At 37.0% G+C, this 22,612-nt stretch overlaps 1 protein-coding gene across 1 annotated transcript in view; it reads right to left on the bottom strand.

Moving 5' to 3' along the window:
* Positions 1-11,526: 11,526 nt before the first annotated feature.
* DOK6 (docking protein 6) overlaps positions 11,527-22,612 on the bottom strand; it is a 288,055-nt gene continuing 276,969 nt past the window's right edge. Inside the window, exon 9 of the mRNA XM_009333496.1 lies at positions 11,527-11,666. Within this exon, the coding sequence (XP_009331771.1) occupies positions 11,527-11,666 (140 nt within the window). The remainder of the gene's footprint in view (positions 11,667-22,612) is intronic.

The following is a 22,612-nucleotide window of genomic DNA, read 5'->3' as shown; positions in this document are numbered from 1 at the left end:
ATATGTAGTTGTATGTGTGCGCATATATATATATATATTCTGCTGAAACCTACAGAAGAAACCACACAGAAATTGAACAAACAGACAAAAAAAAATCCTTAAACAAACAGAACTAGAAGGCAGACCTGAGAATTAGGATCTACACATCTTTTGGTCTTTTACAAATCTGCTTTATTACTGAGGATGAAATCCCAGTAGATGAAGGTGTTACTATGATGGTTGATAATCATATATGTCTGCATACTACAAACCATGTGCCTGGCCCACCTATGCTTGATTCCCCTTTTCTCTTGAAGCGTTAGTAAAAGTGTTGCTGAATATGTTGTGGGGTTTTTTTTGAAAGGCGCTGGCGGGGAGGTATCGTGAATCTGTCTACAGATCAGTTACTGGTTCCACTTGGCTGGCTAGGAAGGAGCATCAACAGCCTGACAGTAAAAAGCACATTTTGCGTGGCCTTCTCCAATGGAGAGCTTTCTTCACGTGCACAGGAAAATAAAAGTCTAGGTTCTTCTGAGAATAATGTGGACACAAGGCTCCTCTGAACTATGTGAGCAATAATAGCATCCTGTGGTTATCCTACATTTCAGCTAAAAATCTAAAAACCTAAACCAAAAACTGTCCTTCAACCTAGCACTGAAGTCTTAAATTGCTTACAATGTCGTATAACATTAGAAAACACGTCATTCTGGTTTTGTGTACTCCTGAACAAGGACACATACACATTGCAAGGGATATGGGGTTTTATTTCACTTACTGAAGGTTTTCAGATATATAAATGCTTGTATGTGAAGTTGATGAGGATACACAGAACTGTACTATAAATAAGTTGGTTTATTTCCTGAGTTATCAAATGTCATAGCAGATAATTCTAAGTTGTGCACAGCATTACAAATAAAACCCTGCAGCACTGGGTTGTTTCTTTGATGATCCCATTTATATTAAAATGCTAAAATGATAATGTAATGAATTTGATTACACTGAATTTCTCAGTTGGAACCCTGATACAGAAATATCCATAAGCCGAGAAGTTGGTATTGTTTCACTGCTTGTAGAGACAGTCAAAATACATCCCTACTTTACTGAGGGTAAAAAAGGTGAAGAGGTTGAGGTTAAGTACCTGGAATACCAGATTGTTTTGATTATTTCTGGTAATGCCCTTATTTCTTGCCTCCCTTGGTACTTTTAGCTTGTCTTATGAAAATAATTGCTTATTTCTGAGATTTGAAGAAGAAAAAAAACCAACCCTGTAGTGCACATCTTTGCAGGTATTTAATGTTTTAATTCAAATTCCATAGACATATTACTTCTACCAGGATAGTTCACAGGGAAAATCACATCACATATAAGGTAATAAGAACAATATATTATTTTTTTCAAAAAACAAACCCAAAACAACAGGTTCATTTTTGTACCATGGTAATATCAGTGAACAGCAGCTGAACATGAGACTGATATAAATGAAAACCAAAAAGAAAACAATCCAAAACTTATCAATATTCTCATTGGCTTATCAACTAGTAAGCTACACACAAGAGAAACTTCCAAAAGTGTAATTTGAAATGTAATATTTAAACTCTTTAAATATTTTATGAGTCTGGCAGGATGGGACCCAGCAAGAGCCTGTTCGCTATGACAGAGTTTGGATTATGTAAATAAACTTTCCAGTGTAAAATAGTACAAACTATTGTTTATTGCTGTTTATTTTCAATATTTTCCATAGATTTGCCTTTTTCTTTTGGAAATTTAGTTCCTTTCGAGTGAACTTCATCAACTGCAATTTGGAAATTTTATGTTGAACAATTAACTGTGTTATTTTGTGCTGTATCACTTGCCCAAATAGTTAAGAGGGAGGAAAAAAAAAAATAAAATCAAGGAACATGACACAACTATGGATAGCAACCAGGTCAGAATACTATCTAAACTGTAAGACAATTCTGTCTTTTTTTTTGTTGTTGTTGTTTTAAGTCCTTAGAAACATTGCTGAAAGGAAATAAACATAATAAAGCACGCTTTCATTAAAAGAACACTGGGTAGCTACCTTCTGTGTAATTGGAAAATGAATCTATGAGTTTTTAAGAAAAGTAAAACCAGATTTTTTTTCCATGATAATAAAATTCATCTTTTATGCTGGGTGAAAAAGGTAGAGGTTTAAGTCCCATGTTCAAAGGAAAATTCCATGATTAATAGTACTACTAAGTCTTTAAAGGGCATAAAGTCAGATCTCTTTTAAAAAAGAAATCAGAAAAAAAAAATATTTGTAATCAGTCTTCGCTGGAACTTCTGAATGTAGGAGAGGCAGTCGCCAGAGTTTGGATCAACAGGGTGAATACTAAACTTACAGTCTATGAAAGAAAGTGAAAGTTAGAACAGTAATGTACATTATCTCCTGTTACTTTCTTCGTTATTCTCAAACATGTTTCTTTACCTTAAAGAGCTCCTCTGGCTCTATAATACATTCATAATACTGCTCATTCTGCTTGTCTTCTGCTCTCCCTTGGCTGTGCACCTTGGGGTAAAACAATGTTTCTGTGAGGAAACATCCTACTTTAAGGGCTGGACCCACCAAGGAACACAAGAAGCTGGACTCCTCAAAACCCCCATGTCAGGCAGGGTAGTCCAGCACTCTGGCCTCTTTCTGACCTCCACCTGTCCTGAATTCCCAGGCACCTTTTCTGTTAGGCACCTAAATTTTTTCAAGAAAACTCAGAAATAGCTTGTTCTAACTGTGCTGTGCAACTTAACCACCTACCTCCTATCCAGGTCTTATCCCAGGACTAGTGGACAGGAGGAGAGGACCAAGGCAACAAAGCACGCAGAATAGTTGAAGTATAGGTGGTACCAGCATCTGTTAGTTTGATGACAGGTGGATACTAGCTTACTCCTGAGAGATCCAAATAAAACACCTTACTTCAGAAAAAGTAAAGGTTTCAGAGAACTGACCTCACTATCAGATTCATTTCTAGGAGTGGTTTTGGTTTTTTTTTGAGGGGTGGTGGTGATTTTTTTGTAATCGTAAAGACATCTGGGAACCAGGGCTCTGACTTTTTAAAATTTATTTTTAAATCTTATCTGCATCATGCTCCTCTAAGCCGTCTATGATATATTGAGCTATGCGAAAGTTCAAATCAATGGTATTTATTTACAGTACCTGAAACTCTGCCTCAGTGAGTATTTCCCAGCACAGGCGAAAGAAGACTTATTTCCTTTAAAGCCTAGATGCTCAATAGGAGTTTATCCCCTAAACGGCTTTGTAAGTCTGACACTAAGGGCTATTTCCAGAAACAGCCCTGTCTGTCTACAAGATAGGTGCTAAAATGCTCTTTTAGACTGTGGACCCCAGGAGCAGAAACTGTATGTCAAGTTCTCAGACTGTATTATTTAAGGTATCAATAAGGCAACTCAAAAGACATTTCCAACACTCAGACATTCCTGGGGAACTATTTTGGACTAGAGCAGAAGACACGCCTCCGTTGCCATGCCTCACTGGTATATGGTGTCAGGGTATGTGTGGGCTCAGGGTGGCCACTGTCCCTTTGACATCCAGTGCGAAGGATTCCACCCTGAGGCTAGAGACCCACAGTGGTCTTCAAAACACCAAGCTGGACTAGACTTTTCACTGACACATGAAATGCTGGCTGTTTCTGCTACCACAGTCAGTTCGTCGAGGATCCTACCTGCCAAATCAGCCAGGAAATGGAAGACCCTGGCCCAGTTCTCCCCCAACCTCCATCAGACATGCACCCCCTCTCCCCTGCCCTTTCCAGCCTTCCCCCTGAAGCTGGGATCCTGTGCAGAAACAACTCAGGTTTTAAGGACTAAGAAGAGCCCGCAGGGCTTGGTAGGGCATTCTTCCAGTGAGTGTGTCCTTGTTCTGCTTTTGCCCATAACTTTTTTTTTTTAGTTCTTTTCTATGAGTAAAATGCATTAAGAGTGATGAGAAGGGGATGAACATCTGGATAACCATGGGACAAACGCGTTGATGAGTTTGCCTTACTTTAAAATAAGAGAGCCTCAGGACCATCGAAATAGCCTCACCTGTGGGAGCTCAGAGACTACTGGAGCAGGCTGCCACCATAACATGGGACTGTGCCACTGCTCTGACTGGCTTCCCTGATTAAGCTTGATTTATAAAGCTGTAGATTTACCTTACTATCCATGTTATAGTCTTGCAGTTATATATCCCTACATATAACTTAGGACATAATGTTCAAACTAGAAATACCAAAGGAAATGCACAAAGTTATCTAAGGCAAGTTTCAAAAGAATAATATGTTTATTAATTCCACACTATCCACATTGCTAGCTGGTATAATTAGGTAAAATAACTAATATGAATTACTAGCAGTGGCCGACATATTTCTTCTAACTTTATGCTTACTTACAAAGAGAATTTTGTAGTTTTAGAAAAAAAAGTATCTCAGTGATTCTAAAGGATATTTAACACCTCTCTTAAAAGTTTGTTTAATTAGATTGTTACATTAAATAATTCATTTCTAGTATTAACCAGTGAGTTTTATAACATAATTTAAGCAACCAATAGCTTATCATAATAAGATATAGTCAAATAAATACACAGTATCTTTCCTTTTTTCTTTTTTTTCAATACCTTTCTCCATTTGTGTTGATGTCTATATGTGCATTTGAAGAAAGAAATGTATGTTAGGAATACTTATATGTATTAAAATTATTCTCTGTTAATACCATTTTTTTCCTCTGAAACAAAACTGTCTGAAGCAGACATTTATTATTTTCTTTTAAATTTCCATAATTTACCCAACAATGGTAGTATGGGAGGAACTTTCCCACAGAACTCTGCCAGATCATTTTGTAATTAGAAGCATAAAGGCTGAGCACCTATGTATGTATTTTTATGCATCATAAATGCAGATGTTGCTTTTATTACCCAGTATTTGATCAGCTCTGAAATATTCTAAATCACATTATTAGCAATATCTGGCTGCAGTAAGTTCCACAAAGTTGTGTGATAAGAATTGTGATGCATTGTGCAAAATACTATTTTTTAAGCATCTGTATTGCATAATGCATGTTAACTGGAGTGGTACTTGGTTCTTCCAGCCAGATTAGGTAAAATGAACCCAGCACTCCTGAGTCCATTGTTATAGAGCAACTTAGAGCTGTGAGTTGGATTAAACACAAGATATTGTTCCCAGCTCCCGATAAAGTCAGAAGTTGAATGCTCTAGCAAAGTGTTTGGCACTCAACTTGACCCATTGCTATGTGCTTAAATGTCTGCTAAATTCTCCTAAACTTTTTAAAGATTACAGAGTCTTTTTTTTTATTTTTGTTGATTTTTTACCCTATTTTTCATTTCCTTTTTATTAGGTTTTAGAAACTTTTCTGTCTTTCCATAATGATGTTTTTCAAAGAAGGAAAAAGAAATAAAAGGTGAGCATGTGCCATACTTTGATAGGAAGTCATAATACTTTTTTTCTGCATTGTCTGTTTTTCCTTGTAACCATCTTAAATCAGTACAACTTGCAAAAAGCAGTTCTGTAAAATAAATATCTCCTCTTACAGCCTGTCATCTACAGAAACTCAGGACATGTAACAATTAACATCAACAAGGATAGCTTTATTTTACATCATTTATTCTGTTTTAACTATAGGAGCAGTGATGAGAATAAATGTTTAACTGCATCTTTTATTTCTGTTACTGTTATGGAATTGCCAAGACAGCTGGTTAATTCTGTGCTATTTTTTTATTCCCATTTCAGTCTTACTGTCATACAGTTTAAAAAAAGATTGAAAACAACATGTAGCCTATATTAAAAATGAGGGTTAACTTCATTCATGTCAAATATTGTTACAGGTAAAAATCTACTGTAAAATGTATCCATTCGCTTGACAATCCTAGGATTGTAAGGGAATGTGGTGAATCTATGTAACCTCACGAGGATTTCTGTACTGAAGGAAAAAAGGCAATGAAATCCGTTCTTCATGACTTTCACTGTGAGATTTAAAAAGATTGACTCCATCTTAGAGAGCGTATTAGATTTTGAGCTTGCATTTAGTTAAAAAGAAAATATTTTCTCCATTACTACTTGCAATATTAATGACAATATTGACATTTTAAAATGCTTTAATTACAATTAATCATATTTAAACCTCAGTTACTTTCATATCTGTTTTAACCATATCCATAAAAATCCATCAAGCTATATATGCATGCAAAGATGTGAAAAGCATCTTTGCAAAGTGAAACTTCCATTTTCTTCAATAGAACCAGTTCATCTATGGATTCTAATGTTTAGGTTTCTAAGCATAATGCTATTCAAATAATTGCTGAATACACAGCACCTTCACCTATCACCTTTTACTGTCTTGTTAGGGTCTGGACAGAGAGACAAACTTCTTGTTACAACAGGTTAGTCAATATTCTTTGACATTTCTTTCATTCCACCGTACATCTGTACTTGTTTCCACTATAACACAACTTTTTATCTAAAATCAAAAGTGAAGAGCATTTATTTGTAATATCAAGAACAAACACAGTACCCTTTATGGAGTGCCAGACTTTATATCTGCAGAATTAATATACACAACCTTATACCCTTTGATTTAAAATTATGCTACTAAAATGGTGTTGCACAGTCATTATCTTCTACTTACAAAACATAGGCAGGCACCCCAGCCAGTTGTCTGTGGTAAAAAATATAAGATTTTAATATCTACAGGTTGTGTAAAAAGTTGGTTTGGAAAGTCACAAGTATTTGGACTATGTACAGAAAAATGAAACATTCCAATGCTGTTGGATCTGTTCTTGTAATCAAACAGCAGCTTTTCACACTTTTTCCACAGTCCACTCTATTCTGTATGTGGATAAAAACCACATATATTCCTTTGCGGCAGGTATAAAAAGGAGCTAAAATACACTGATATTAAACACTAAAAAAAGAGGTTAATTGGAACACCTTCCTCTTTCCTTTTTAGGAAGAAACAGTTGTAAATAATGCTGTATTTCATGCTAAAAAGCACAGCCATTCAAGAGACTTATATTTTCTCATGGAATACGGCCCTTCAGTTTCTAGGTTACCAAATGAAAACTAGTAAATGTGGCTGGTGAGCTAAGTCTGAGTAGAGGTTTATATGCTACAGGCTGGTGGTCTTTGTCAGTTCCTAGAGATCAAATATCTCAAAAATCACTACTCCTCATAGTATTGCCTATTAGACTGGAGAGCTGAACAAGCATGAAGTTCATTCCTTTTCTGATAAGTGCAATACAGAGATCTGATTAATGCTCTTTTTTTGTCTTTGCCATGAACAGGTAAGGGTCTTCACGGACTGCCTGCACTTAGCAACCCCTAAATAAATGGGTGCCTGAAGGCTGTATGTTGTACTTAAGTTATTGCTATAGAGAGCACTTTAAAAGCCTCTTGACCTCAGATATTCAATTTCAACCCCTCCTCCAGCAAAGTCTTATTAGCTTAGAACAAGACTTGATTAGAAATGTGTTTGCTGCTTCCCAACAGGATTTCTATTCACGTGTTGTGAAATGAAGTATTTTCCCAAAATGTCACGGTAGACTTTTGTCAAAACAAAAGAGAGCTGCCATTGTTGCTGTCTAACAAATTTCTTTGGTTTGTCAATACATTTCCAAGTTTTACTTGCTAGCTTTAGGGGAAAAAAACAAAACCAACGAAAAAAACCAAGAAGAAAATTTTGCATGGACCTGATACATGTGAGGAGCTGGAATCAGAGCCTGCCACAGAAAGGAAAGCCTAAACATTTACTCAGTAAGACAGCAAACTCTATGTTACAAGATATTCTTTCTTTTTCCTTTACATAGGCAGGGAAAATTATTTCAAAGGAGTATACTCACAGATGATTTAAACTATCAATAATAAAATGTAGCTGTTTAAAAAATGGGGTTACTCAAGTACCTTAGCACCATTTGATGATTTATTACCAGTCGCCTTCAATTTCTCCTTTTCTGCACAAAATGACTACAAAATCAAAAGTACCAGCATGCAACAATCTATAATATTCACAGTTAAGATATATTAGTAACTATATTTAGTAATGCTGTGTGTTATTTGTTCACAGGGGTGAAAGTATTGTTATCAAGAGTCATTTTAAAAAAAAATTAAATCATGGTTACAGTTATATATTCATAACACATCCTCAGAACCAAAATGAAAGCCGTAGCCTTATATTATTTCTTCTATTTTATAATGTTCTAATGCTAAGTTCCATTTGTACCAGTTGCATCTGGTTACCACTGAAGACGTTTTCTTGCCCTCCATCTCTTCACAGCTCATTAGCTGAAAACAGAGAGCTCCTCTTGGGTCAGGAGTAGATGTATTATCTGTGTGCCTTGCACATGAAGAAAGCCGAGACTTGAACAGGGACCCATGGGGTCCCTGGGCCTATTTAAAGGCCCTTGTAGTCTCTAGGCAGGCAGCTCTACCACGTGTGCCAAAAGAGAGTTTTCCTTCTGGCGGAAGCACTAGGAGCTGTACAAAGTAGTCTCAGTGGGGAATCACTTAGATTATCGACAGGCATATGCCAGGAATTAAAGCAATTCCGTGAAAACAGAATTTTCTATCAAACTGTTGGCACAGTGCCTGCCTGGTTCTCATGGAGCTTTTCTGAGGAACATTTCTGGAAGCTATGCGAATACACAAATGTTACAAATATCATTTGCTGTTCTGGAGTGGCACTAATGTCAACATCCACTGGCTGCTGAATACCTTTGTGCTTCAGATGCCCAGTTTTCTTAGATTGTGTTACAGTATGCTGTGAAGTTGCATCCTTATTTTCAACTTCCAGTGTGGTTGTGTTTACTCTCTACAAGAAATAGGTTCTCAATACGTCAGGTTTGCTTTTTGTTGGTTGTGTTCTCCAGCTTTGTCCTGGAGTTCAGTTTTCTACCTATTGCTACAAGATGGGACTTCACAGATGTTTATAAATGTATGAGAGGATAGTTGCATTATATAATGAAAGCATAATATTTAGTAAAACTCCTATACATGGCCAATCCCCTGCCCCCTTTTTTTGTGTTTTGTTTGGAAATAGCATCTACATATTCATTAATTAGGCAATATTCATGCACTGCATAGGAAGACAAAACCACCTGTGACAGATAGCAACCATTCCCCAGGAAATGGAAAGAACACACTATATAGATCTTATGCTTTTTATCTAAACATAGCTAAAGCACTAGCTTTAGGATTTAGATAGGTTCTTAAAGTATATGGGCACTGGAACTATAAAGCAGTTCTGATATTCTCCTCTTTTGCCTTTTCCCTACTTTTGGACTATGTAGAATATGTCAGTATTAAATGACTAGTATTCAAGTCACAGAGGAAAATAGTTACATGGACACAGTATAGAAATCTGCATAACATTTTGGATACTTAATCTAAGGAATTTTAAAGAAAATATATAATTTTAGGGCAAGTGAAAGAATTGCAATTGCATAGGAATAAAAATAACTGGCCGGTTCCTCAAAAGGCGTATATTTGGCAAAGCTGCATTGAATAACGGAATTACACCAGCAGAGTATCTATCCTTTTGTATCACATTTTGCATGTAACATTTGCAAACTGGACGTTTTCCCAAAGCAAAATGTCAACCAAATTGTTTTCTTAAATGAAAGTGTGAATGAAGCTTCCTTTATGGGTACAGCTCAGAGAGCACCATAGGTACAGCTCCCTGACAGCATGGGAGAGCAGTTTTTCATTTTAGCTCATCAGAATACTCTCTGTAGGGAGCTGTTCTATTCCTGAGTATGGCAGCACTGTGAGAAGGAAAAGAGGTAGTGAATGAGACAGAGGAAAAATAAATAAAGCTGATTGTGGTGGGGTAGAAGTGTTTCATTCAAGCAGATCACAAAGCTTTTTCATTCAGCAGCTGTTCACTGAGGTGTAGAAAGCTGTAAGTCTGCAAGGTCTCTTAGCCTGGAAAATGGTTGGAGAAAAGCTGGACATACTGTACCAGTAAATGTTTAATCAAAAGCAGAAGTTTCTTCCATACTTTTTAATACATATATATATATCTATATGTGCATATATAAAACAACCCAACAGCACTTTTTCAGTTAAATTATGGTACATAAAACTGATTGTTTCATTGGAAAAAAGTCTATGTGTCTCCTTCTTGATATGCTTCCTCAGCCTGTCCTGAGAAACAACTAATAAGACGAATCCCTCTGGTAACCATGGCAATCGTTTCACACTGGTAACAGAACACAAGGCTGCTCAGATCATAGCAAGAGGGCAGATTTTTCTCCCCACAATTTCAAACATTTCAGGGCATCGGAAGAAGTACAGAAATATTTGATAGCACTTACAAAAATCTAAATGTTCAGGATAGATAAAACTTGTTCCCCACCTACAGGTATGCCTTCCAACTTATTCCCTCATTACTGATTACAAACACACCCATTACAGTTCATCTTTTAAAGACGCCTTCCAAAGACAGAAAATTTCCATTAAGATGTACTCATCCTCCTTTTCAAAGTAAACCGGTGCTTGACACATGACCATACAAGATACAATGTGCATCTAAAACAGAAATCTGAGAAGGAGACAGAGAAAATCAAAGTAACGCTGACCAGAAAGACAAGACCAGAGCTCAGCTCTACTGTATCTGGCCCAGCTGTGGCACAGGTGGAGGCCAGCCGGTGATGCGGCTCGCTTTTATTTGTCTGAAGAACAGTTTTCCCGCTTTTTAAAGTTAAGCTTGCAGGCATGGTTACCTAAATAATTTGCAAATAAGACTTCGCAGCAGTTTTGAGGACGAGATTGTGGTGCTGATATGGACGTTCACAACTCTCAGCGGCATTGTGAGAATTACGTGCTTATTAGTAAGGGATGAATTTGTGCCCCGGGAATTTAAGATTAGAGCCGTACCAGGCAATAACCTTACCTTAACACATTGAAGTCTATTCTCAACAAACCATATTAGCCTGCTACTCCAGTATCTGTTGGCATCTGGCTCGAAAAACACCAGACCACCCTCTAGGGTAATGAGTGAACTCGCTTGGAGCTGAAGGTGACCCCCACAGCACCGACACTGTGTCTCGAATCGGCGACATTTCAGCGACTCCAGCGGGAATCAGTGGGCTGCGGCAAGGACCTAAAAACATTATGGGTGAAGACGGGCCAGCCTGCTGGTGGAGGCGGGTAGGAAGGCCCCGATGTTGAATGCTCCATCGTGATGGAGCCCCAGAACGGGCCTTCTCTGGTCATGCAGAAACCTTCACACCAACACAGTTTCATTTGTTTCCACCACTTTCTCACAACACGAACGCGTCCCCCTCCCCCCCTCCCCCCCTCCTTCCTGAACATATCGACAAAAGGAACAGCAAAATAAATAAATAAAGACTTAGCCTCTGCTTTGGGGAAGCCGCCTCTCCAGGTTTCCGCCTTGGCAGTGACCCGGCTGGAGCTGGTAGGCATCAGTTTTCACGGCAAATGGTGGGTGTGGAGGGGGCTGGTGGCTCCGGCCCTGGCGGCAGGCTCCAGGCTCGACGTGTCTCTCTCAGCCGGCCGCCCCCGACTGTCATTGCACCAGGCCTGAGCCGTAGCTGAAAGCGTAGCTGCTGGCCAGCGAGAGGGACTGCTGGTGCTCCTCGCCCTGCTCCGAGGGGTAGCTGGGAAATGTCTGCGCCCGGGACACCTTTGCAGAGCCGAGGCTGTGACCTGTGGGACGGGGACATGGACACAAAAGATGTAACTGGGCTTTAATTTAATTTTAATTTACTTGAGGCCGTGGATATGGACTCCAACAGGCTGACGTTGTACTGCCCCGTAGTGCCAGGGTGCCTGGAAAATAGACGTGGCACATCTGGCCTTGCTGGGGCTGCAGAGGAGGGTTTGGCCCATGACCGAGGCAGGAGCAGGCGACAGATGCCCAGCTGAGGCAGAAGATCTGAGACCCAACACAGGCATAATTCAGGGGCAGAATTTTTTTTTTTTTTTTTAATTGCAGAATATCATATCTATATATTTCCTACTCTATAAATCGGTTATATTTGTTAATTAGAGCTGATGAAGAACTAATGCACTTCTTATTTATCTGAAGCACTGCTTAAGTGGTGGAAGTAATGTCAGTGGTTTCAAAGGGTTTTGTCACACAAACGCCATTTCATGTACTTACTGTCTTTTGAATAGGATGTCAGTTTGTCAGGTAAACCAAGCATCGTCGTAATTTCAAAATGAACTGGAGGTGGGATATGGCCACATGGCAGAATACTGGTTGGGAAGAGGATGTGCAAGATTTTTCCTCAAACAGGCTTGTTCACTTGCAGCCAGTGAGATGGGAAACAATGCGTGAAAAGCCATTAAAAAGCCAATGACCAAACTTAGAAGATGACTCCTATGGCCTGATTCTGTATCCCGATCATTTGCCTATCTCAAAATTCCCTTCTGAAATTGAGATTTAATTAGTAACAAAAAGTTAAGTTCCAAAGTGCTTATCTTCATGCAACGTATATTCTCCATTTTTTGGAAATATATATTGAAGCCTGGATTTAAAATGGTTTTGGATAATGCTTTTAAAAATGTCTTTAGTACATGTATTATATGTAGAAATGCAAAATCTTATTTTTCCTTCAACCACAGAGCTATTAAAGAATAGCTGTAACAGAGTATAGACTCAGTCGCTGAAGAACTCAGCTCACATTGAAACATTTCAAAACAGCTAGCAGCTTTCTAGACTGCCCTAGTAGTGCTGGAACCAAGAAGGATGTTGACCAGATTTGGTAAAACTTCATCCTAACTTACATTTGGAAAAGTTTGGCCATAACATGTTGCTGACTGTTCATGAAAACAATGGTGATTCCCCTGAAGATGAGTCTGTCAGAGCAATACTGGGACCAAGAGAGAAAAAAAAAACAACTAAATGAAAAATAGAATAAAAGGTACATCTCAGTGACACTGGAGACAATAAAACTAGAAACTGAATTCCCAGTGGCACATTAATGGTCATAAAAATCCCTTTCATAGCACAACCAAGCAGGATGAATTTTGTATGTGTATTTTTACCATTCATTCACTGGGTTAAATTGAAATTGGCTATCAAAACCTGACTGAGGTTTAAAGGTTTTCTGCTTCAGGAAGCTTTTGCATAAAACTGAATTAAAATGTATGGCAGCTGTGAGGTGTGAGCTGCAAAGCAAAAGCACTGATAATACATTGTTTGAGAATAGTCTTAAATGTTTTATTGTTTTGACCAACTTTTAACCATGTTATTAAGGGAGGCCTTCATAAGTTTTTACTTTTATTTGGGATTTGCATCACAATTACTGTTAGATTTTTTTTTAATTTAATGCAAACTTAAACATAGAAGGTTGCATGACTGTAGGTTTTAATTTTGTGTTCCAAATACGGCATTTTTCCTTCCAAGGATGTAAGGTCTTGTTTTCTTTTCACCCAGGAGCTAGACTCATATATATTTTAAGGGCCATAGGGAACTGCTAATCCAGCTATGTGATTGGCTATGTAAATTTTTTCTCTTTCTTAACAATAAAGATAAATAAAATATGACAAGGCAACATTTTCTTCCATTCTCTTTATGTATTTTATTAAAAAAATCTAACACAAAAATAGTCCCTGTGACAATGAGCAGGAGTAAAGACACTTGCCAAGCAAGGGAGTTCCCTAAACTCAGGCCTATTTGTATCATGTGCTGTATCTCATATAATTAATTTCTAATTCATTTCTGTAGAATAGTGCAGCTTTAATACAGTGATGAAGAGTGCCCTTACTAAACTAATTTCTAGCCAAGGTAACAAGGCAGTCTCTTAGAATATAGAAGATGAATTTGAACCTGTTAAGGTTAAAAAGGAAATTAAATTCAGATCTTCCACTTTCTGTATGTATGCCTCAGCTGCTAGCACATCCCTTACTGTTCTTTAAAAGAAAATTTGTAGCTGCTAAATCTCACAACAGGGCTGATTTTAGCCATTCTGTAACCAACGGGGTTAATGAGGATACGTGACTTCTTCCCTGACTGCTAGGATATGTAGTCAGAAAGAGAGAGAGAGAGAGACAGTCTCAGGTCCAAAAGATTAAAAGACACACTCAACAGAGCCAAAAGATCTAAGACACCTGGAAGAGGCTTAAGCTGAACAGTATGACATCAATCTATGGAAATAATAACAAAACAAATAGAGGACATTGGTTCAAATGAAATGAGAAGGCTATGTGTAATAGAGAATTTGTGAGTTTAGGATAGAATGGCTCTATGCAATATGTTTACTTTCAACTTACTTTTTTAAAAACAATGAACTATTTTAGTATGTTTAAATAAAATGAATTAAAGAATAATGGTGGTAAAATAAAGAAATAGTCCAATGGTTCCAAGTTGGCCTAAGACTTCTAAGTAGTAAATTTCCAAAATTTAAATTTTTGTTCAGCTTTTTTTTTTTTAATTTAGTATATCCCATACTGGAAATTCTAAATGATAATAATTTTTTTTTTCATTCTTACTAAATATTATTTTAATACTCATACAACTGATCAGCCTTATGGAGTCTTAGGTACTGCAGCATCTCCACAGTTACGCTTTATGTCAGCAGTAAGGATTTTGAAACTAAAGACACAGGAAAAGTTTTTGCAGTAAAGAGTTTATAGTATTTATAGTATATATAAATATATAGTATTTATAGAATTTATAGCTTCAATAGTATTTTCTGTGTCATATTTGGGTCTTAAAAGGTTGAGAGAAGAAGAATGCTGTTTGTGGATTTTGCAGCTCTTTGGTAGCACAGCTGTTTTCAAGAATACAAAACTAACTCTTCCCTACAGTTCTTCTGAAGTCAGCATAAGAGGAATGCGATTAACACACACTTTGTGACCTGAGGACACCAGTAGAATTGGGGGAGATTTTTCCTGTGATTTATGTATGAAATGTTTTGTTGTTGTTTGGGTGGGGGTTTTTTTGGTTTTTTTGGTTGGTTGGTTGGTTGTTTTTTTTTCCTAGGACAGGACCTTGGAAAGGTATTATTAAGCTTACTTCATCCTTTAAATTTACTCTCAGGATCATAGAATGCAATGAAGCTGTAGTCCAAAGCAATTAGGTATGAATGATTCATCAAGATAATTTAATGTAACCTGGCAAATTACACCAAAATTAGATTTTTTGTGATCCTAATTATGTTGCAAGAAGAAGCAGTATACACACGGATCTTATTTCATGACATGGTGTTTATTTTATTTCCTTTTTTAGAGGAAAAACCCAATGGTTTCCTAGTAACAGCAGTGATTGATGTACATATAAGTAGATCGATCACAACTTCTGAGAGAAAACTTGCAGTACTCAGCTAAATGAAAAGGAAAAAAAAAAAAGAAAAAAGAAAAAAAAAAAAGAGAAGTGATCCAACGATAAGCTTTAAAAGCTCCCTTATTGCTGCTTTTTGGGAGATGTTTCTCTGTTTCAGATTCAGAATTCAAATTCTTAACCAGAAGGCAGATGCCAAACCTTTTTGTTTTCTAAATGAAAAAAAAGGTCATGCTTTTCTTTTCCAACACAAGAATTCAAGGGACTCTCTCATCTGAAATTCTTTGGTTAGAGCACTCCTCTATGATGTACAAGTCCTGTGCTAAAATTCCCCTCTGCCTGTGGGTAAGGTTCGACATTACACTTTCTGTAATGGAAAAATCAGCTGAAAATGTTCCCTTTCTCCTCTCTGCCCACACTGCTGTTCACTGTCCCTCAGTTGTGCCATTGCAACTGAAAGGTTGTTTTGTAGACTGAAGCACTTTGGTCATCTGGTTTGCAAGAGCCCTACAAATTGTTGTACTGGCACAGGTGCGGAGCAGGAACAAGCAGCCAAGGGTAAGAGATGGCAGGGTTTTTCCTAGACTGGCTTTGGTGCCAGATAGTTTGTTTGGGGAATGGTGACCTGTGAGCAATGTGCAACCAAATGCAGAACGCTATCGCCACCAGACTACTCGCTTCTATGATGCAGGATCACTTTTGAAACCCTGTGACTAAGCTTTTCTAACACAAGAGCTAATATAAGTGTATATTTCTGCAGTACAATGATTAAAAATTAATAGAACCAGAGACTCCTGTGTTTCAGCTTCTGTTGCAGGTCTTTTATGTATCTCATATTAGTTATTAGGTAAAATAAAGAAGCAGACTTTTGCAGCTGCACAGCAAGCTTTCATCTGGGGTTTCTTAACCTTTGAACAGATGACTTTACAAACAAAATGATGTTATTCTAATGAAGTTTTACTTTTCTAGTTAATAATAAATTTTATTTTTGAAAATAAAATTTGGCATTTCCATTCCCAAGATTATGAGCACAAAATTGAAGTCATTAAATTAAAACCAATTGGATGCCTCTGTTAGTATTATGTTTTGTATATTTGTACTTGGGAGTGCTCTGAGACTTCATGAGGACAAGAGCTCTGTGATTGCTATAGATGTTTCTATAAATGTTATAGAAAAACACTGTTGTTCAGAGGTAGTTCTATGTATCAATCAGTGCAAGCTAAGACCAAATAAAGTGAATCACTTGTTGCATTGTAAAGCAATCTTTTCTTTTTAGAAATATTCATCGGAAAATTCTGTTGATCACAATAAACAGAACAGTCTGGAGAACAGTGAAACAGAGACGATGAGGTTTTCTCTACAAAGGATGGTGCAAAGAGGTGGGAAAAAACCCAATTAACCAACAGATGTTTCAGGAATTAAATGTTACTAAGAAGGAATTAGTTGTATGTTGTTTCCTCACACAATTCTCACCGGACAATAAATGCGGCCCTTCAGCCAGAAAAGTTCACAAAACTAGTACCAGCCTTTAATCTAGATTTATGTTCTCTAAGGACTTTCCCAAAGCAGTGAAAGTGCCTACTTATATCAGAGGAGACCCACAGATTGTACTGAGGAAGTGGTTTTGATGGGGAAATGTGTCTTGAGATGCTTCAACCTCCAATACTCTTTCTTTGCAGCATTTTTGTTAAGACATGGGACAAAATGGGAAAGGCGCTGTAGCTATGCACTGAAAGCCCACTAGGGAAAATGAAACATTTGCTGCAAGAAACTAAATTATTATGACTGCTTATTTCAGATGGAAGCTTTTATCCTCTAAGAGCTTTTGTTGCAAAGAAAAAGACTCCACATTTTATTCTGGATAAAGAAAATGTTCCTCAAAAAAACCCTCCACTACAATCTCAAATCAGTTAAGTGGCTATTATTGAATCAAAAAGGATACTTTCATTTAAGGCAGAAAATAAATGACTGCTGTTATCCTATTTATAAATTGATACTGGTTAAAATTCTGCCAACTCTCTGTATTGAATATACAGTGTCTTCTATTGAGCTGTTGATGACAAAGCAGCTTTTCCTTTTCTGCTGTTAGATGATTGGAATAACTAAAGCAAAGTTTCATAGCAGGACAAACTGCTACAAAGCAAAACATTTATTTTGCAGTAACGAGGCAGTTGGATTGGAAGGGCATTAATTGGTACAGCAATTATTATGCTGTCACTCACAAAAAGATGCAATGGAAGGGAGCAGATGGAAACTGAAAAATAGCATAAACTACATTACAGCATATTGATTTCCACATACTTATTGAAAGTGAAACTGTGGGCTTGTTTCTGTTCCAAATAAAGAAATAAATTTTTTCCCTCGACTTTAACTACAGTTGGAATTAAAACTCCAGGGAGCACAGCTGGGCTCCAACTTTTATATTTTCTAAAATAATTTTGCATTTCATTTAATCAAATATTTATCTTTCTGAAGGGAAAATGAATATCAGGAAACATAATTTTTGAGACAGGATTTTAATAAAATGGTTTAATTTATTTATTAGAAATAATTTTGAATAAAAATAATTTAAATCGATTATAAAATATATAGGAAATATATTAAGAGACTGAATGTAAAAAAAACCCCTCCTAACATTCTAAAATATTTCCTTTTTATTCTCAATTAAAAAGCATTTTAATTTTCTTTAGAATTTGAAATGAAATTAATATTTTTTTTTAATTGGCCAGCATCAAGATTAGTAAGTATCTGAGTAAAATATACTTGTTAGAGAACCCTATCACTTTGCAGAATTGGAAGACTATTGTTTACCTTAAAAGTTTTTGGTATTGTCATCAAGTCTTCCTCTAGAAAAGAAGAAGTTTTGCATGTGCATGCAGAAAAGATTGCAGGCAGTTTAAAACCAGTAAATTTACAGTATGTCAGATTTTTTGAGTCTTAAGGAAAAAGTTTTCAACATTCCAGCTTTGGCACAAGAATGCTGGAGTTTTATGAGAAGTACATTTGCATGTCAATATTTTGAAATAAAGAAAATGCATGTCCTTAGGACTTTGTGATAGTGATAATTGTTTCAATACCTATCAATAATGTGAGTTGCTTGTAAACATTATGCACAGAAAAAATGAGCATTATTTCATCTGTACCCCTACCTAAAATAACAAGTATTTAAAAGCAGTATCTTGAACCACATAACTAAAACTAATGTATTGCCTAAAGGTCAGGTTGGTTTAATTGCAGTTGTGTGTTTCCAGATAGTGTTTTTAAATACTTGCTCTCCTATTGCATTTAAACTGTATATTACCTACTCAGGCTATCACAAGCTGCTGTAGTTCCTGTGGTAGAATTATCAGAACATCAACCACATCTTTCTCAAAGATGAATATGTTTACCTTGCCCTCTACCTTTAATTGAGAATCTTTTTTCCATTGGGGATTTTTTCTAGTAATGCATCTTTTTATTCATAGTACCAGCTTTCTATGTCTCTGTGTGCTTATAAAGGGAGGAGACATAGTTAAACACCTGCTACCTAACATCTCCGCAGCCAAAAAATGAAACATATTTGGGAAAAGTAATCTATTTTACATATTACATCTCCTCGATTTGTGCTCTTCTATTTGTAATACATAATTGTATGCCTGCTTGCCTCAACTACAGGGAGATTAAATAAAAGAAAGTATCTGACTGGAGTGGCAATTTTTTTAGTTCTATACTCTAAGCCAACATGCAGATAAAGACAGTAAGCTTATACTTAGCTTTCTTATGTTGTCTTTCATATACAGACTGCACTGGTCCTTAGAGAGATTAAGTGATTTCATCTTTACAGCTTTTTACACTTGTACTAATGTTGTAATATGAAACCAGCCTCCTCTCTCCCTCTGTTCTGAGTCCAGCTCCTTAACTGTGCCAACACGGTTGAAGGAGGCATAATCGTGTTCTCACTTAACACAAAATTAGGCTAAGGTCCAATTTTGCTTCAAAACAAACAGAATTTTCCAGATGAAATCTCTCAGAAAGAAGGGTTTCTGAGTTTGGTTTTGCAGATTCTACAGAAGTGAAATTTTCTGCAGTGATACTTTCAATTTTTAGTTTATTGATCTTAAAGTATTTATCAGGGAACCCTGGTCTACGCTAGCCCTGCACTGAGCAAGCAGTTGGCATGAATCAATTCCAGAGCCATCTTCCAACCCAAACTATTCTGTGATATGATGCAATACTTTATTTTCAGCCATTTTGCTTTGTGAGAGAAAACAAACTAGCTTGTTTTAAATCAGTTAAAGAAAACATTCAGCTGTTCTTCCTGACTGGCACACTATATTAGGAGAGTTGTAATTTTTCCTGAATCATTAAACAGCTGATACAATTTGTGTGTGTTAGAGAAGTGACTATGGTCAAGGATTTTGTTATATAATGAAGGATACAGGCATCACGACCTTGAAGAAAAGATTTTGAGAGGAGATGTGTGCAGTTTAATACTGAAATGTGTCAAAATGATCAACAAGTTATTTAAGACTCTAAATATAGTCTTGAATGAGTGCCCTAACAAAGCTACCTGAAAAGGCTGAATACTTTGTACAAGGTGGCTGGCATCCCTGGCCTCATTTATCCTTTCAACCATAGACTCAGTCAACCAGAAACCAAGATAAAACATTTCCACATAAGTTGTATAAGTGAGGTTTATTATGAGAATAATATCTCTGCTCCTGAACTTTATGCCTGTCCAAAGTAAAGTAAAATCATTTCATTTACCACAGACATAAACAGAGACTAAGCATTTTTATATAAATTGCAGGTAATTTCATTTTCCTATTCAAGCTCAAAACTTAATGAGCTTTTTAAACAGAAACTTCATGAAACTGAGACATTCCATGTTTGTAATACTAAGGAAAGAAAAAGAAAATGGTAGAGGAGGAATTCCTGCAAGTGACAATTTCACTTCAAGGAACATTGGAATTGGATAAGAATGCTGAAAAATGATAAGATGATGGCAAAATGCAAGAAATAAGAAGAAAAGAATGCTCTGATCCTAAGTACATATGGGAAAGGCTAAAGTGTTGGGAAGAGAAAACAGCTAAGGAAAACTCCAGTAAGAAAATTATTTTAGTCTTTACAGTACATTGCGTCATGGGGACATAACAAACCAGCAAAAGGAAACACTCAGAAAAATTACTCTGCTCCTGGAATAACTGAAAAGTGGGAAGAATATAAAGCTAGTGAAAAAAGAAACAAATCTGAAAGAAAATTGTGTGGATTTGGTTACTTTGTCTCAAGTAATGATTTTCTGCTGTATTTAAGTAGGTAAAGCTAGACACTTTGTTGTCATCTTTTGCTTTTGATTCCTGTGTAGAGCAGCAAGTCATTATGAGAGTCAACTGATTGTTGATCTCTGTGCATAAATAGATTTCCAGTATAATTTTCTTTCACATCCTTGAAAATTACATCTACCACAGTAATTTAAAATAGGTAGGTATGCAGTGCTATAATCTTGGTTTACAAATTTGTTAGCTCATTGTTTACTTTTCCCTTCCTTAAAATGTTGTTGTTGCATTTTTATTACAGCCAGACTAAATTCCCAATCAAAACATGGACCTTATAAGATACCTTGTTAAAAAAAAAAAAATCAACCCCTAAATCTGTTACTGATTTAGCATGAAGCATCTTACTAAAAAATGCAATGCAAAAATGCAAATTTATACATTGCATATCACTTTGATGATATGGAATATCTCACTGTTAAATATTTATTGCATTTCAAATCGTGTTTACATTTCCCCTTGGATACACTATTCCACAAAACACTATACAGGCCTTATGCAGTTCTACTGATACTACAGAGGTGAAGTGAAATAGTGAATTTCTAACTTCATATTAGAGTATTGTCGTGGTTTAACCCCAGTAGGCAACTAAGCACCACACAGTATCTAAAGTGAAATGAAGGAAATAATTACTTACATTGACAAAAAGTGTACAAAGTGGAGACAGTAGATTGCTTTTGAAAATGGGATGCTACCAGAGGCTGATTGATCAGTACCGTTCAATCATATTACTGTTATAAGTCTGCTGATCTTTAGTGTGGCCAATATTTCCTGGCCTGGTAATATTTTCATTATAAATGCTCCATTCACAAAGATTTATAACTAGCCTATAAAAAAATTGCCATAAAATGAAACTCAGCACATGAGATCTGAAGACGGAAAGCAAATTTGGTCTGACAGGATGGAGGGGATATGTTTTTCACCACATTTTTATGTAAGTAAAATACAGCTTTGATTGGAAAAGAACTAAAAAGAAAAAAATTGGCAGGCAGTATAGTTTACATTGCTTGACATAGGAAAAGATGGGGACAAAGGATTTATACCACCCCAAATGGATACCTATTTTACAAATATTAATTTTAAAAGACAATTTTATCCTGTGAGTGTAATGTGAAAACTAAACACATATAAATCTATTCAGGGTGACAGAGAGATACAGCTGAGCTCTTCCTTTGGCACTCCCAGCCAGTTTTTTTGCACACCTGAAGAGCCAGGGAAATAGGGAGATCAAATGGTAACAAAACTAACTCTTATCAAAAGCAAACAAACAAACAAAAAACCAAACCAAAATCCAAAACATGTTTTATGCCTGTTTGGCTTTCACTGTGGAGTCAGATGTGCTCCACTTATCATAGAATCATAGAATCATAGAATCATTAAGGTTGGAAAAGACCTCTAAGATCATCGAGCCCAACCGTCAACCTAACACCACCAGGCCCACTAAACCATGTCCCTAAGCGCCTCATCTACACGTCTTTTAAATACTTCCAGGGATGGTGACTCAACCACTTCCCTGGGCAGCCTGTTCCAATGTTTAACTACTCTTTCAGTAAAGAAATTTTTCCTTACATCCAATCTAAACCTCCCCTGGCGCAACTTGAGGCCATTTCCTCTCGTCCTTTCGCCAGTTACTTGGGAGAAGAGACCGACACCCACCTCGCTACAACCTCCTTTCAGGTAGTTGTAGAGAGCAATGAGGTCCCCCCTCAGCCTCCTTTTCTCCAGGCTAAACAACCCCAGCTCCCCCAGCCGCTCCTCATAAGGCTTGTTCTCCAGACCCCTCACCAGCCTCGTTGCCCTTCTCTGGACACGTTCCAACATCTCAACATCCTTCTTGTAGTGAGGGGCCCAAAACTGAACACAGTATTCGAGGTGCGGCCGCACCAGTGCTGAGTACAGGGGCACTATCACTTCCCTGCTCCTGCTGGCCACACTATTTCTGATACAGGCCAGGATGCCGTTGGCCTTCTTAGCCGCCTGGGCACACTGCCGGCTCATGTTCAGCCGGCTGTCGACCAACACCCCCAGGTCCTTTTCCGCCAGGCAGCTTTCCA

Source organism: Pygoscelis adeliae, unplaced genomic scaffold (assembly GCF_000699105.1).
Source record: "Pygoscelis adeliae isolate BGI_AS28 unplaced genomic scaffold, ASM69910v1 Scaffold140, whole genome shotgun sequence".
Classification (NCBI taxonomy): Eukaryota; Metazoa; Chordata; class Aves; order Sphenisciformes; family Spheniscidae; genus Pygoscelis; species Pygoscelis adeliae.
The sequence above is the reverse complement of the archived record's forward strand: the minus strand, read 5'-3'. Positions and strand labels throughout refer to the sequence as shown.